The 17,477-nt window shown below is 35.9% G+C and overlaps 2 protein-coding genes across 2 annotated transcripts; one reads left to right on the forward strand and one right to left on the reverse strand.

Annotated features, from left to right (window-relative positions):
• The first annotated feature begins 4,450 nt into the window (after positions 1-4,450).
• LOC124456029 (14-3-3-like protein) lies at positions 4,451-5,596 on the forward strand. The gene has a single exon (XM_047006574.1). The coding sequence runs from the start codon at positions 4,538-4,540 to the stop codon at positions 5,279-5,281; it is 744 nt and encodes a 247-aa protein (XP_046862530.1). The 5' UTR covers positions 4,451-4,537; the 3' UTR covers positions 5,282-5,596.
• A 1,916-nt stretch (positions 5,597-7,512) lies between these two features.
• Positions 7,513-8,622, reverse strand: LOC124456028 (14-3-3 protein gamma-like). The gene has a single exon (XM_047006573.1). It carries the CDS (start codon positions 8,516-8,518, stop codon positions 7,751-7,753), a length of 768 nt encoding a protein of 255 aa, XP_046862529.1. The 5' UTR covers positions 8,519-8,622; the 3' UTR covers positions 7,513-7,750.
• Positions 8,623-17,477: the final 8,855 nt, after the last annotated feature.

The following is a 17,477-nucleotide window of genomic DNA, read 5'->3' on the forward strand; positions in this document are numbered from 1 at the left end:
TATTCTGTGTCAGCGGTCATACTTCTGCTACAAAGTATTTGATCCATTGAGAATAGTAGGAAAAGAGACCCACAATCCGTTTCTGTTCTTTTAAATCACGGGGGACAGGTAACTCTCGCAGAGATCTCAATCGTGCCGGGTCCGGCTTTATTTCTCCATTAGCGATTATACTACCGAGGATGCAAATACTGGTTGTTGAGAAGGAGCATTTGTCTTGATTAAACTTCAAATTTCGCTTTCTAGCTGCTTGAAGAAACTTTTCGAGATTTATGTCATGCTGGGCTTGGTCCCGGCCACAAATCGTGATGTTGTCAAGATACACAAACGTGTCTTCTAGACATTCTTTAGCGATAAAGTTGTCCATCATTCTTTGGAAAGCTGCTGCTCCATTTGTTCCTCCAAATGGTACTCGACGGAATTGTTACAAACGCTGGTTAGCTTCGAAAGCAGTATATTTCTTTTCTTCTTTTTGAATTGGGACTTGGTGATACGCACTTTTCAAATCAACGGTGCTGAAAACTTTGTACTAAGCGATTTTAGAGACGATATCATCTATTCTAGGCAAAGGATAAGCATTCAGGTGTGTGAATCTATTTATAGTTTGCGAATAGTCAATCACTAATCTTTTTTTTTGTCGATCGTTTCTAGTTACGACCACTTGTGCTCTCCACGGTGATTCACTCGGTTCAATTATACCTTCATCTAGAAGCCTTTGTACTTCAGTTGTAATAAATTCTTTGTCTTCTCGGCTATATTTCCTTGATTTAATAGCTATCGGTTTACAACCCTCTGTTAAATGTTGGAACAAGAGTGGCAAAGCTGTTAAACTGCAAAGTTTCAAAGGAGGGGCAGAACCACCGTACTGGATAGTGACACTTTCGTGCAGGGCTTGCCAAGTTTGCCCTAGAATAACATGAGTACACAGATTGGGCAGAATATATAGCTTAACCTGAGTATATAACTGGCCTTTTAACGTTATATCACTAAGACAATATCCTTGCATTTTTGTTGAATAATTACATGTAGCCATCGTAACTTTTTCTTTGGTCTGATGAACTGTCAATGAGAGTTGCTCAACCAAATCAGGATGTATGAAGCAATGAGTACTTCCTGAATCTACCAGAGCTGTAACAGTTCTTTCTTTTAAACGAATGTCAATACATGAACTTAGCAATGACTCCCCCATTGCAGCTAGAGTTATGTAAGCTGATTGCGTTAAATTAGAGACTACTGCTGAAGAACGGCAAACTCTTTGGTAGTGCCCTCTTTTTTTACATTTATTACAAATAGTTTCTTTCGCAGGGCATAATGACCGGGAATGTTGCTTATTACCACAAAAGAAGCACTTAGCGGAACGTGAAGTGGAGGCTAAATACCTCTCGCTTAGTCCTTCTTCATTATTTTCGCCATGTCCGTTAGATGCCGTAACAGCAGCGCTTGTGAAGGGATTCGAATTGTATGTCTCCGATGATTTTTGTGCCAAATCCCAAGCTCGAGCTTGATCAAATGCCGTTTGTAAATCCAACTGTTTATTCTCCAGTAGACGTTGTCGAATGCTTCCCGACAATAGACCACAAATGAAAGCATCCCGAATTGCTTCATCCCGATATTGAGCAGCAGAGACTTGACGAAAATTGCAGTCTTTACTTAGGTGTTTCCGTTCTTGTAGGTATTCGTCAAGGGTTTCGACCGCTTGTTGTTTCCGTGTTGCTAATTTATGCCGAACCTACCCTTACGGGTATGCATTTTATGTTAATTACTGATCAGAAGTCAGTAGCTTACATGTTTGATACCAAGCAAAAGAGCGAAATTAAGAACGATAAGATAATGAGATGGAGGATGGAACTATCCACTTATGATTTTGATATAATCTACAGAGCAGGAGAAGAGAATGTACCAGCGGATACATTTTCTAGGATAAGAGCAATGAGCATGACCTCCGATAAGCTGATAGAGCTTCATGAATCCTTGTGTCACCCAGGAATAACGCGGATGGCACATTTTGTAAAAAACCGTAATCTCCCTTTCTCTATGGATGAAATTAAGCTCATGACACAGTCCTGCAAGATATGCAGGAAAGTAAGCCTCAATATTACAAAACAGAAAATTTCCATTTAGTAAAAGCGACTCAACCCTTCGAGAGACTTAGTTTGGACTTCAAAGGACCATTGCCGACGACTAATCATAATAAGTTTCTTCTTACTATAATAGATGAATATTCAAGATTTCCTTTTGCTTTCGCTTGTAAAGACGTTAGCGCGGAGTCAATTATAAATTGTCTCTGCGAATTGTTTTCGATTTTCGGTATCCCTGCTTACATACATTCGGATAGAGGTTCTGGCTTTATGAGTGCAAAAGTTAAAGACTTTCTCCTCCAGAAAGGAATCTCGTCAAGCCGAAACACACCATATAACCCAGAAGGGAACGGCCAAGTAGAACGTTTGAACGGCACTCTATGGAAGACTATTTCCCTCGGGATGAAGGCGCTAGGACTAACGGCCAGCTGCTGGCAAGAAGTTTTGCATGATGCTCTTCATTCCATGAGATCTCTGTTGTACACCGCTACTAATGTAACACCGCATGAACGCCTCTTTATCCACCAACGAAGATCGACGAGTGGAACTTCCATACCAACGTGGCTATCCAGACCTGGACTGGTACTGTTGAAGCGTCAAGTAAAACAATCTAAGTATGACCCATCTGTCGATGAAGTAGAGCTAATCGAAGCAAATCCTCAGTATGCGCATGTAAAATTTCCTGATGGAAGAGAAGATACCGTAGCCACTAAGTTCCTCGCTCCACAAGCGGAGGAAAAAGAGAAGTTATGCGAGAAACCGCTACCACTATCGCCTTATAAAGATAATACTGTAGACGACCCACGTTAATCTCCTTTGCCCACAAAAGACGCTAGGAAACTAAATAATAGTTCGCCAAAGAAGGAAAGAGAAGGGAACTCACTACTAGAGGATCCCGCTCTACCTGATCAGTCGTCTTCACAACAGACACTACCGTTACGCCGCTCGCAGAGAGAAAAGAAACAACCCGACCGCCTGACATATACATGACATTGAAATAAAGAAAAAAAAAGACAATCGGGCAGGACCAGTCTTATTCAGATTATTTAATTTAGATTATATAGTTATTTCAAATAGGAGAGGGTGATTGTAGTGATTATTACATGAAGTACACCCCCTTAGTAACCGCGCCTAGTTTAAGATAATTACTTATAAAGAGACATTTTGTAGATTTTAATTTAGTGTTGAGTAAAGCCTTATTTTGAAAGGTTGTTCTTTGGTGTTTACTTGTATTCAAACTTCTACTTCACTTGCCAAATTCTGAAACATCTGTCACACTGATGTCTGAAGATGTTAAATGCTGTTTAAATTGAAAATTGTCGTTGCATGCAATTCGTCCATTATCATTACATCTACATTATCAGTTAATTTTTACTGAATATTGCTTTTCATTATTCACACGACCTTTGCTGTTTGTACATCATAGAAATTGCTCATTCTTGAATTTAATTTATCAAGTCAAAGTAATTAAAAAATTATTCGAAATATTCTCCAACTCCTAACCACAGAAACTGTGATCCTTTTATGACACAAAGTTCGATTCCCGGAACAAACTTCAAATCGTGCAGATATACTTCTGCTTTAATTTTGAAATTCATTGTAGCAAAACATTATTGTATCGCCTTAAATCACTTCACATTTCGTTGAATAAATTCACATTAGATTAAATCGCTTCTCTTCACATTGAATCACTTCAAATTACATTAAATCAATTGAGAATATGCTAAATCATTTCACATTGCATTGAAACATTCACGTCACAATGATTCATTTCACATCTTGTTGAATCGTTTCTCAACAGCTCGAATCATTTCACATTCTCATGAATTATTTAGGATCACAACTAATTGTTTCAAAACACAATGCATCATTTACAAACTGAACGAGTCATTTCAATAAAACGTGTTAAATTATTGCAAAGCAGGTTGAGTTATATCACATTGTTTAGTTATATGAAGACAAAAGTATAGTTGAATGAATCATTGCAATATAAATCGAATCATTTCATATCAAGACAAATCATTTCTTAGCACGTCCAATCAATTCAGTAAACGACGTTCAATCATTTCTAAACACGATGAGTCGTTCGTGTTTGTGTTGAATCGTTTCACTTTACTTTGTTTCATTTCACACGCGCGTATTTTGCGATCAAATTTTCCTATGGAAAAAAATTGAATGTTTATTCAAGTAGAAATTTTTCAACTTTGTGTATTTAGTCCCGTAACAGCATGTGGAAGCTGGAAAATTGTTCGTTTTGCTTTTCTTAATTTTCGTGATAACTTCTGAAAATACTTGCGCAGAAGCGACGTTTTGTTGCTAATTTTTCATTCACGATTCGGTCACGTGCCGCATCGCACACATTCCAAAGCAGTAAATCCAGTACTTTTCAACAACTCTCGGACGCCGATGTCGTATTCCCACCTTTAAATCCTTTGTTGAAATCTGCTTGTTTTGGAGTAAATATGGTTGAGTTAACCAGAGAATGTAACATTATTTATGCCAAGATGGCCGAGCAAGCCGAGAGATACGAAGACATGGTCTTTTTTATGGAAAATGTCGTTAAAATGGGCGAAATTCTAACACCTGATGAAAGGAACCTGTTGTCTGTGGCGTTTAAGAATGTCGTTGGAGCTCGTCGTTCGGCTTGGCGTGTTTTGGATGGTAAAGACGATAAACTAGGTGAGAAAGACTCGGAAAAAGAAGTGGTTAAGGCTTTCAAAGATAAAATCACCGAGGAATTGGGTGAGCGTTGTCGTCAAGTGGTTGAACTTCTGGATACGTTTCTCCTAACGCCAATATTAAAGGATGACGAGGATTTGCAAGCGATCGAACGAATGGTGTTCTATCTCAAAATGAAGGCAGACTACTGTCGGTATTTAGTAGAAAGCGCCGACAAATTGTCGAAAGAAAAGTACACGGAAGAATCATTACAGGCATATGAGAATGCAATGTCTTTTGCAGAGAAACTTCCCTCCACCAACCCAATTCGACTTGGTTTGGCGCTCAATTTCTCCGTTTTTTACTTTGAAATAAAAAATGACAAGGATAAAGCTTGCGAGTTAGCAAAGGCTTGTTTCGATGAAGCTATTTCAGAGTTAGATGAGCTGAAAGAGGAATCTTACAAAGATAGCACTTTGATAATGCAACTACTTCGAGACAATATCACTTTATGGACCGCCGAACCAATGGAGGCGGATCCTGAATAAAACTGCCATCCTTATTGAATGCCTTGGAAATTTCCTCGCGCTCTCTTATACATTAGGTACCTTTAATACAAGCTGAACTGCTTTGCTCAAAGAATCATTAGTTTAGTACGAACTTTTACATCAAGTATAATCGCTGTATGTAATTTCTTCAATATGGCGACTTTATATGATTGATAATCAAAGGTAATATTTAGCACTAGTGTTCTTTTACTACCAAACACTATTACTGTACTAGCACTATATTACTAATGAATTGCAGTTAGATGTGTCATTTGACCTTGTCATGTCAATTTAATATGGTTTTTTATGACCAAATAATCTCCACATTTTATTTTTGGGTAGAGAGCTCATGAGCTTGTTTTATGTTGCACAAGAAGACGATTTGTGGATGGCAGTGGCATTATTTTTGGATTAATTTTTGGATTAATTTTTTGAAGGGGGGAGGGAGAATTCACATTTGGATGTCATGCCATATTAACTTGCTTTGAAATTAGTTGTTTTTTATGGATTATAACATAAATATAGAAAAAATGTGCGATCCGATATCAGGATTATACATAATGCAGTCATACATTCACTGATATGAGTCTACAGCCTTTGACAGGTTATAAAAGAAATGAGGTTAGAAATTAGGTTAGGTTAGGGTTAGCTTTTATAACCCATCAAAGGCTGTAGACAGACTGCCGAAAGCTTGTTCAATAAAATATTTTATATCAGTGAATGTTTGACTGCATTAACATACATGTACATATGAATATTTTACCCAACCCCCAATTCTTGTGATGGCTATGACACTGAATGGAGGAGGTCAAGTGCTAATCGTATATCATAGAAAAACAGTTTTGTGGCATTTGTGATATGCAAACCAAATGCAATCTGCTAAATTTTTTGCTTTTGAAGTGAAATTTCTTTACAAAACTTTGCCTAAACTAAGTTTGTTTGCATACAAGCAGTTTGCACATAATCATTGTTCGAAAAAATAAGAACTATTGATTAAAAATATCTTTATGATTATTGCATGCAACCAGAATAACATAAAAGGAAACATAAACTAAATATAAACTCCATGTGTCTTACTTAGTTGGTAGGCAAAATTTATTGTTGTTATTACCATATAGACTATATTGTTTACATCATAGTTTAAGTTATTGTAGTTAAGACAAAAAATTAACAATTGATTGTGTTCCAAGTGGTTTATGATTAAAAAAATAGGTATTTCCATTCTGCAATCACATTTATATTTGGATAGGGAACTGAATTACTTGTATTTACTTGAAAGTGATTGAATACTTAAAAGTTGGTGGGTCTCTATCACACAAAGTGTGCTTCAACTTGGAGTCAGGGCATTCCCTTGCTGTAACTTTTATATTGTAATCTTGGTTATCTCAATGTACATTCAAGTGTCATGTTGTGGTAATATTTCCCCTTCTATTTGAAAAAACTTGCAAAGCCTTCAAATTATCATTCAAGCACTTTCAGTTTGAATATTTTTTATACATGCTGTCCCTTTTACCAACAGATTCACCATTAAATGCTTTTCTGTGTATGAAGTGTGATGAATACTTCTCTTGACTGTTTGTAAAATATTGATTGTTGGCAATTTTAGGTGAAGAAAACATATGCATGTCAAGGGTGCAAAAGGAAATGTTTACAGCTGTTCACCGCAAATAATGGTTTTTAATCCACTTTCACAAATAAATATCATGCAATACCTTGAAATTACTCATTTTAATAACCACAAAACTGCTTTAGAGTGTAGTTAAACAGAACATCCATAGGTGCAAAAATTTACTAAAAACTTTTGGAGATAAGCAAGTCATATCACATGGCCATCTTCTAAGGCAGGTCAAGTAATTGATCAAGAGAGAGTTGAGCAATCATGGTAAATTCTTTAAGCCAAGTCAACTTAAGTTTTTAAAGTCCGTCTAATCATCAGAGTACAAGATACATACAGTACACAGTGCTTTACTGTGTTGTTTGGGTAGAATGTTTACAGGTGGAGAAACATTTTTGCCAGGAGAGAAAAAAACTGTTGTATTCAATGTAAGTCTAGGTATGCAACATATGCAAAAATGTAGGCAGAGTATGTGCTTATTCCATATTTAAGTATCATATTTCTTCTAATATATACTAAGGGTATGAACGAGAAAGTAGAGTGCAAAAGATGAAAGTTGTTTTGACTTGAAAATCTGAACAAACTCAGGGGTCTGGAAAGTCATTAACGCTCAAAATGATTCTGACTTCTTGTTTGCACCAGGACTGTCCTACATACATTCATGCTATCCGAAAACGTTGAAGTATGAAATTAAAGCTAGACATATACTAAAGGATATATGATAGTGAAGAACAATCAATACATAACCACTTTAAATCCTCTTTTTAAGATTGAATGTTGACATGCGTAGTCAATGTACTGTTTCAAAAAAAAATTACTTCAAATTGCTGAAAATTCATAACGCCTAAACACTTTTAACTTTCCTCGGCATTCTCGTTATCCTTGATCAGTTCATCATCAGGAGACGGTTCAGATGTCCACAAGGTGATGTTATCACGAAGAAGTTGCATTATGAGAGTACTATCCTTGTACGAATCCTCTTTGAGATTATCTAAATCTGAGATTGCATCATCAAAAGCCTGCTTTGCCAGATCACACGCCTTTTGATTACTATTACAGATCTCGTAATAGAAAACCGAGAAATTAAGTGCTAGACCAAGGCGAATGGGGTTGGTCGTTGGAAGATGAGCCGCTGATACGGTCGCTTGATCGTAGGCTTTTTGTGAGTCGTTTGATAATTGTGTCCTCGATTCAGCACTACTGATTTCCACCAAGTAACGAAAGTAATCTCCCTTCATTTTGAGAAAGAACACCGCTTGTTCTATCTCCTTAGAATCACCTTCCTCCGATAACGGCTTGATGAGGAAGTTATTTAAAAGATCAAGCACATCACCACAACTTTCTTTAAGCTCCTTTTCAATGATCTCTCTGAACTCAGTGATAACATCACGTTCAATGCCTTCTTCAACCTTTGATTCTTTACTTGACAAAACACGCCAAGCCGAACGACGAGCTCCAACGACATTCTTGTACGCAACAGACAACAAGTTTCGTTCATCTGACGTTAGTGGTTCGCCCATATTTACAACACTTTTCATGTTGCTCACCATATCATCGTATCTTTCAGCCGACTCGGCAAGCTTGGCGCGAATTACGAAGCTTTCTCTGGAATTTTCCCCCATATTTACGAAGATATATACGTTAAATACAGCAAATTAAATTTTAATACGCTGGGAGCGGTTAAAACATTACTGAAAGTTACTTCGAACTGCATATTGCACACCCAAACTCATTGAGCCTTATTTCCGGAATGATCGGAGGTATCCGTATGCAATCGTAACAACATCTTCCCCAATGCAATGCACCAATGTTTCAATATGGTATCAATGTCTTTTTTTTGTTGTGAACTGGTTGCGCGACGACTTTTTCTAAGAGTTCTATTTTCTTACTAAGGATGTATATTATGGTGGGTGATCACCATTGAGTTCTATAATAACTGTAGCGGCTAACTGTACTGGGGCGAGGCAGTGAACTCCATATATATATATATATATGAGCGCTCTGGTGACTCTACAATACAATCCATACAATGTGTAACCGTACGTCCTGTGTCCCAAGTGCAGGAGTCACCATTTTACTATGGTGATAGCCGGGAGGGCACATTGTTATACACTTTGTATATATATATATATATATATCTACGGAATGATAACGACAATACATAATTGAAGGCAAAGTCCTAGTCTCTTGCGCGGTTTGTACGTCAGTTCCAGTCCTTCAAAGTCGAATATTCACGCGGTTTGTACGTCAGTTTCATTCCCCTGAGCGCCAAACATACACGGCCAATATAATTTTGAATACAAATTGCAAAAGCATAAACATACAAAAAACATGTCGATAAACAACACAAAAAGGCCATCTCGCCGCAAAAGGTTATTTTTTCAGCTGAAACTTTACTACAGTGAGTTTGTTGTAAACTACAACTTGTAACGAAGAAAAGCCAACTGAAAATTACACTGTCTGATAAAAACACAATACAATAAAAAACTATGACGAGAAAATATTCAAGTAAAAATTTTTCTTGCATCGGAAGGTAAATTTTCAAACGGTGTTAGACAGTGTTTGTCTTTTTTTGTCATTTCAGTGGATTTAAAGATCTGTTTTTCCGAAGAAAAAAGATATTACAAATTGCTTAAAATCACGCGAGAAACACGAGTGATGACGAATGATGACGACAAAAATTTTTTTGGCTTCAGTTATCATTCCAGTTATTTAAACACTATGTTTACTGGGACGAGGTCGCCAAAAAAGGGCGGCCAACGGACGTATTTCTACTGAAATGATCGCTTTGCTGGAAAATTATATTCTCGACCTCCCCTGATGTCTATAGTAAATTATAAAGAATTTTTCAAAAACAAACACGATATCACAGAATATGGATATCGTTAGTTCCATATTCTATGACGATATCTTTTTTTGCCTTTCTTTTATAATGCCAACACTTCAATCGTTTAATTATTGGATGTCGTAGTTTCCACAAAAAGGAACAATTTGCTTTTCACAGATGAGATAGTTGCAAAATAGTTTCCATAAAGCAAAAAAGACCCTGCACACATTTTGCTCTTTGAGTAAGTATCAAAAAGAAACGATCAGCCCAAACAGCTGTTATGTTCTATTTGCTGACAACATGCAGGGAAGATCAAGGAGTAAAGATGACTGTAAGATGTTATTGACCAGGCAGAGTCTTAAAAAATGATAATGCTGTAAAGATAATTGATTATTGTCTGCCCTATCCAGAGTTATTTAATTTGATTATGTTCAAATTCTATGGATGGAGACAATGGATTCACTAATGATGCCTTGAATACTTTGAAGTTAAAGTTCATGAACCCAAGAAGGATGGCTAGAAGGTTGTGTGTGTTTTGATGCTTAATGAAATGTCAATTCACAAACATATAAAATGGGAAGGCCAGAAAATTTGTGTCTATGTAAACATTTGTACTGAGATTGATGATGACTCGATGCAGATGTGAAACTTCAAAATGTATAAGCCATTGGGTTTTATATAACTTAATGTTTAAATCATGTCATATCTTTATCAAAATATTATAGTTGAGTGATGTTTGAATGTTACTAATATTTAATGCACTATACTGAAGCATTAAAGATTCTGTGATGAAACCTTTAAAGTTACTGTACTGATATTTTTTATATAATTCTTATATTTCTTTAAGAAACCTTTTGAGCTTATTAGCTATTAGAGTACAGAATGGAGATTTATCATATGCATTATTCCTGCTTTTTTTTAAAAAAAGTTTTTTTCACTTTTCAAAGCTTTTCTACAATTTTTTTGCTTCTTATTTCTTATCATGAGATTGATGATATAGAGGTAATATAATCCAATAACTTTCTAATTTCTAAAAAGCTTTTAAGCTTCTAGCAGAAAAGTACAATAAAGTTATTTAGTTCATTTGGTTTTATTGCCTTGCTATAACATATCTACTTGCACTTTATCATTCTTGTATGAACAAAACACCAGATGTGGATACTCAGAGAACAAAATGCACTACCAACTGCTTATGAAAATTATTATTCATATGAAAACTGTGTTAATCATTTAAATTGTGCACTCATATTGCAAATATAGGAAAAACAAAGTGAAAAAAAAGGGTAGAAGTACTAAAACTACAATTGAATTATAAACACCATTGGAAGCATAAGTTTTTTGATGATTATTTGCATTTTGCCCAATTCATATATAAATACAACAAAATCAAAATGTGCTACAACTTTACAAGTATTTGATGCAATTGCACTTCAGAACATCACAAAAAGGTTACTTAAAGTAATTTCTATACAATATTGTTTGTTTTCATTTACCAAACCTATACAGACTTGAGTCTTTTTGAAATTCCATATGAAACTCAATTACAGAAAATCCGTAAATATCCAGAGAATTAATATTTGCTTTTTTATAGAAACAAGTGAAAATCCTACAATTGTGGCGGAAAAAAGCCATTGCCCATTGCATGAAAAGAAGTAAAATAGCACTGATAACAAATAAGCTAAATTATCTCTCGTGAACCGTGGAGATGAACTATGATATACTTTTTTGTATAGACTAAAGAGTTTAATCGATCAAACAAGTTTAACGCTGGTAATAAAACGACGTACATCTGCATTCATACATGTGTAACCGACATATAGCTCTTCCTTGATAGTTATAAATGCATCCTCGTAGGAGCAGATAATTGACAAGCACAGTTGACTCGCTGTTATGAATTTAAGGATTTTACCTTGATTTTCATCAAAAAATTGCCTGCCGACTCCCAAATACACACCTACATTTTCCTCACTCTTTCGTGAATTTTCGGGAAAAGCGGTCAATTTCGGTAGATCTCAACGGCAACCGACGAAATCCGCCATTTCTTTGGCGACATCAGATATCCAAGGCCGCGCTTGAGATAGCCGCTCCAGTTATTATAGAACTCAATTGTGATCACCGTCAAAATGTAATTTCGGATTTTCGATGCTTTTACAAAATATGAGCATCCATGTTTTATGACTAGTCCGATTTCCTGTTTCATTTATAGTGCAAAATCCGATTTTCTGATATATTAACTTTAGGTGTCACAAAATAGGAAACGTAAAAAATCCAATGACCTAGAACCCAATCTACTTGATATCTGACTCCGACAATTAACTCTGATACAACTGGAAGGCTAACTCAATATCATTGAACTGAAATACATCTGGAATGATAAGTCAGGGGGGTAAAATGAAACAAGATTTTTTCTTATTTGCAGGTCGCGCCGGTCCTCCAGTTAAAATATTCAAATATTCAAAAATAGCATTTTTATATTTGTAAAATTGCAAAATTAAACTTAGCTGTAGTTTTTTAGAACACCACCTAATTTGAAGAAAACTAGTCAAAATTATAGACTGTCAAAAAAAATTGGACAGAAGTCTTAGCATTGCTAAGAAATTTTCATTCAAAGTCAAAAATTACGAGTTTCCGAAAGTTCCAGGTATACTCGGAACCAGGCATACTCGAAAGATCAAACCACCTAAATATTGTAATTCCATGTTAAATACACAAGCCTATAAGGTTTCGGAAAAATTGACCAATTTGTCAAGGAGAAATATGTGTTTTTTAGAAAGCATTTTTCATGCCATGAAAATACACATACTGCAAATATACATACAGCTCAGTGTCATAAAAAGTGAAAGATCTTGTAAATGCATATAATCCAGAACATTTTTCAAATAAGAAACTCGCAATTCTTATTTTGTCTGTGTAAAGCAAATAATGTGGGAAAAAGAAAATAAAAACAATGCATATCATCGTCGGCCGAAAAGCTTGGTAGGTGAAACAAAAACAATAATGAAATAAACAAGGAAAAACTGTGAGCCATCAAACAAATAATATAACTGGAACATTGCTAAAACGTAAAAGGACGTGAATCGTACTCCTAAAGGTGTATAAAATGCTATGAATATTCAAATATGTTTATATAGCATTCATATTTTTAGCATTCAGTTTTTCTGAATATGTTTCTCCTCAAAATATCTTGCTGTTGCATGAACAAATTCTGTTAGATGCAATTTTAAAGCAAAAATGTGTAAAAAAACGACAGTAAATCCTTTTTTCACGTTTTTCTACTGCCAAGAAGCCTAAACGAACATCGATCGCCGAAATGAATACGCATTAATTCATGGGGGTTGACAAAATTTAGATGTATTCTGTCTTCAGCCAATCATTGAGGAAAATTATAGGAGTTATTGTTCCAGATGTATTTTAGTTCGATGCTCAATATACACCACTGACCTGTATACTAATTACCTGGACGAGAAATCCACATCCAAAGTATTATATTAGAGAGCTTTAGCAAGTGCGATGCGACGTCAACTAGGTCGTGAAAATGGCGTGGCATGGCGTGCTTGTATTTCCGGTCAAGTTTAGGACGGAGCATTGAGGATTCGAGGACGTGAAATTGGGTGATTTGACGTCGTGTTTAGGCCGTGAAAATTTAGATGCTAATTTTTCCATTCAAAAGGTGAATGAAAGTTTCATTTTAATAAATATATAAAAGCTTTGCAATCTGTTTTTGTATTGTTGATGTCTATTTGTCACAAAAGCCAAAGACTATGCAAATTTTCAAAACAAAAACATATCGTGGGGTTTTCCTTGAATAGTGTACTTTAAAGACCTTGATTACACACAAACCTGTTCAAAGTTTCTAATATAATTTTGGCCTTTTTCATTATAGCAAATGGCAAAACATACGTTCTTCCATAGTTATTAAAATATTTTTACATATCGTACACTTATCAATACAAAATATTTACAAAAACTCTTTCTATTTTTACAGATTTATCAAGTTATCGAAGAGATAGCAAAAGCAAAAGAGGAATCCCAGATAAAAATGACCAAAAAGTATCGACAAATAAACATAGTACTTGAACTAAATTGTTCCTCTTCAACATTGCTAAATGATATATAATAATGAATATTTTGACTTTTCTTTCTTTACGCTGACAATATTTTAATTTCATTAATGTAAATGATAAAGGTATTCCATGATATGGTCTGCAGAAAAAGATCTGATCATGATCAAGGAGATTGCTGCTAAGGGTGTAATGTACCAAAAATCAAACAGCAGAAGGCGTGGATCAGCATGGCAAAAGGTCGTTGATACTCTGTGTCCAATGCAAGGTTTGATGTCACATCTAGATCAATCCGGGATAGATTCAAACAATCGCAAGAAAATAAGATAAAAAAAGAATGGAAAAGGAGGACAGAGCTATAGATGGGGGTGAATTAGACTTAACGGAGACAGAAAAACTACTAGAAGAATTGATGGAAGTGTAGAGTGTAGCAAAGCAACAACAATACGATGATGACAGAGCAAAGGCAATGGAAATGAGGAGGAAATCAATGGAAACAATGGATTAAACACAAGAAAGGACTGAAGAAGGCTGCAGTGAAGAAAAGAGAAGAAAATCAGCAAATCAATCTAGGGATTGGTTAGACAAGGCAATAAAGGCAAAGTACGAAAAAGAAAAGAAAGATGAAGATAGGCGAGAAGTACATCAAAGGCAAAAGTCATTATGGAGGTAGCAAATGCTTGCAAACCAACAACAGCAAAATCAGCAGTTTTCAATTATGAAAAATGAACTTTTGCAATTGATGGAGCAACAGCAAAAACAATCTGACATGATTCTTCAAGGATTCAGAAAAATGTTTGTAAATGTAGATCGTCCAGGTTGGTATAGTCCTGAGAAGGATTGTTTTTGTTGTTGTTGACTGACATTTTCGACAACCTTAGTAGTAGTTATCTTCAGAGTCAAATGAGGAGTAAACTTCAGGTTAGCCGTATTTGTTATCTGGTTATTACTTCAGTGTATTGTGTGTACAGGAAATGTGTAATGTCAGTATGAATTAGTGTGAAGTGAAATAATTTTAGTTGTGATGCTGGATTTAGGTGTGAAGTTTTTAGTTGTAATGTGTGGGTGTCAATTGTGTCATTGTGAATTAGTGTGAAGTGTAATGTTTTTAGTTGATTGTTTGTTTGTATTGTCAATAAGTCGTTTCTAAGGTGCCGGTACTTGCTGTGATCTGTTCAGGGGGGTTTGTTCCAAGTTGGTATACCAACTTTCTAATGTAAGCCGTTGTCTATAGTCAATACTGTAAGTAATGCATTTTGCCGAGTCCCAGTCAATGTTGTGCTTCGTATTCGGTGATGTTCGGCAATGTGATTGGTTTTCTCTTGTTTCTTAGTAGCTCGTTTGTGTTCAGTAAGTCTTATGTTTAAGTTCCTGCCAGTTTCTCCGATATAGGAGGCGTGGCAGTCGGAGAAGTTTACTTTGTAAACTGCACCTTGTCGCTCGTTGGGTTGTTCTTTGTCCTTTATTTTCGTTAGTACTTGTCGTAACGTTGTGATTGGTTTATGTGCGACACGTATGTTGTATGGTCGTAAGATACGCGAGATAGTCTTAGACGTACCTTTGATGTAAGGTATCGTTGCTGTTGTCACTGAGTTGTTCGTTTCGTTGGATTCGTTGGGCTTTTAAGTGTTGCGTTTGATAAAGTCCGAGTTATAGTTGTTTTTGTCAAAAACATGTTTGAGATAGTTGTTTTCGTTTTGTAGAGCGTCCGCTGAATCACATATGATTTGTGCACGTCTTGTTAATGTTCTGATTGTGGTGGCTTTGTGTGATGAAGGGTTGTAAGATGATTGGTCTAGTAGTCGGTCAGTATGTGTTGGCTCGCGATAAACTGTTGTTCTTAGTTTTTGACTGTCATGTTTTACCAAACAGTCGAGAAAAGGAAGAGTTCCGTTTTCTTTGACATCTTTGGTAAATTGTATTTGGCTGTTCTGTTTGTTAATGTGAGTGTGAAAGTCATCAATCTGGTCTGCATGTAGTGCTGTGATTGTGTCATCTACGTAGCGGAACCAAAAAGGTTAGTGCATGTTTGTAAGTCGTGAGCGCCCGTTCCACTATAGATTGCATTACAATTTCAGCAACTACAACAGAAACGGGCGAGCCCATTGCTGTTCCATGTAATTGTTTGTAGTGTGTACCTTTGTACTGGAAGTAAGTTGAGGTGAGGCAGAACTCCTGTAGCTCCATATTGTCTTCTGTCGGTAATGGCAGTACGTCCGTGGTGTTTGTAATGAGGGTGTTTGTACAAGTAAGTGCCAGATTAAGTGGAATCAGTGGCGTAGCTAGCGAAATACATTTGGTCGGGCTCACGAGGCACCACAATGGTTAGCGCCGAGCGAGAAAATTTTCCGAATTTAGACTCCCTAGAACGTCGGAAACGGCTATCTTAGAAAGCAAATGCGTGATATTTATGCAGGAAATAGAACCATTTTGATTAATTTAAATTGCCGAAGGATCTTATAGTAAAGCAGAGAAACAGTTCAAAAATAGTTGCAGATATGTGATTTATTTTCTCAACACCACATACATAAATAGATACCTATGTACATCTTGTAAAGAAACTTTGACAAAAGAACCAAAAAAGGCTCAGATTTGTCATCAACAACTATCAAAAGTTGTGATGAAATTGTCGTGCTGAAATGACAATCATCATTGACTGCATTAAAAAGTTCCCGGAAAAATTCTCACATGCCATGGACGTAAGACATCATCAGCTTGCTATCAGCCATATATGAACACCTATTTGTATAAGAAAGCAAGTCTTCGTGGTTTTTCAATGAACTTCTTTACTACCTCATCATGCAATGTGTTGGCGTCTTCTTTCTCTGACAGTATGTCTTTGTGAATGGAAATCCTGCTAAGAGAACTAAAACGTATTGGCTCATAGTATTTCTAAGATAATTTTTTACCCTCTTCAAACAAGAAAATGACCTGTCAACTGAAGCACTTGTAATTGACAAAACCCCATTTATCTTTAACAGTTTTACAACTTCTGGAATACTAGATTGATAATGGAACTGAAAAATATATTTCAATAATTCATCGCATGAATCACAGTGAAAGTCTTTATCTCTGTAAATAAAAAAAAGTTGGCTAACTAGCATTTGTATGTCAAACATGTCACCATAAACCTCCTTTAGAAGATTTATCTTTTCTGAGGGCACTTCACCTTTCCACATCTTAAACACCCTAGGGTTAACAAGGTCAAAAATCTAAAACGCTCCATATCCTGAAATCGCTCAGTCAGCATAGTCACAATTGTGTGAAGAATTTCAAAATACATTTGTTTGTAATTATGCCGTTGGTCATACCTGGTTACTGGTGGTCCCACTTTCTCAACAGCCAGGTCGTGCACCTGACAATATTCTGTATCATTTCTCAGAGAAGCAACAAAGGCCTTGAATCTCTCAAACCTACTCATTCCATAATGAAAGTCAGTGTCCTTGTCTTGCAAGATAGAATAAAGTATGGATGACTGCTCAAGAATTCTCTAGAAAACATGTACCAAGAAACAAAACAAGAAGCCATTAAGGTAGCCAAGTAAACCAGTAACCTTACTTAACGTTTCATCATCCCAACCTATTGGATTATCAGTAAGATTTTCAAATATGTCTATCAGTTTCTCATAGTTAGAATGCAAGACATTGATGACATGAGCCCTATAATACCATCTTGTGTCACCAGGACTAGGAA

This window comes from Xenia sp. Carnegie-2017, unplaced genomic scaffold (assembly GCF_021976095.1).
Source record: "Xenia sp. Carnegie-2017 unplaced genomic scaffold, XeniaSp_v1 HiC_scaffold_41, whole genome shotgun sequence".
Lineage (NCBI taxonomy): Eukaryota > Metazoa > Cnidaria > Anthozoa > Malacalcyonacea > Xeniidae > Xenia > Xenia sp. Carnegie-2017.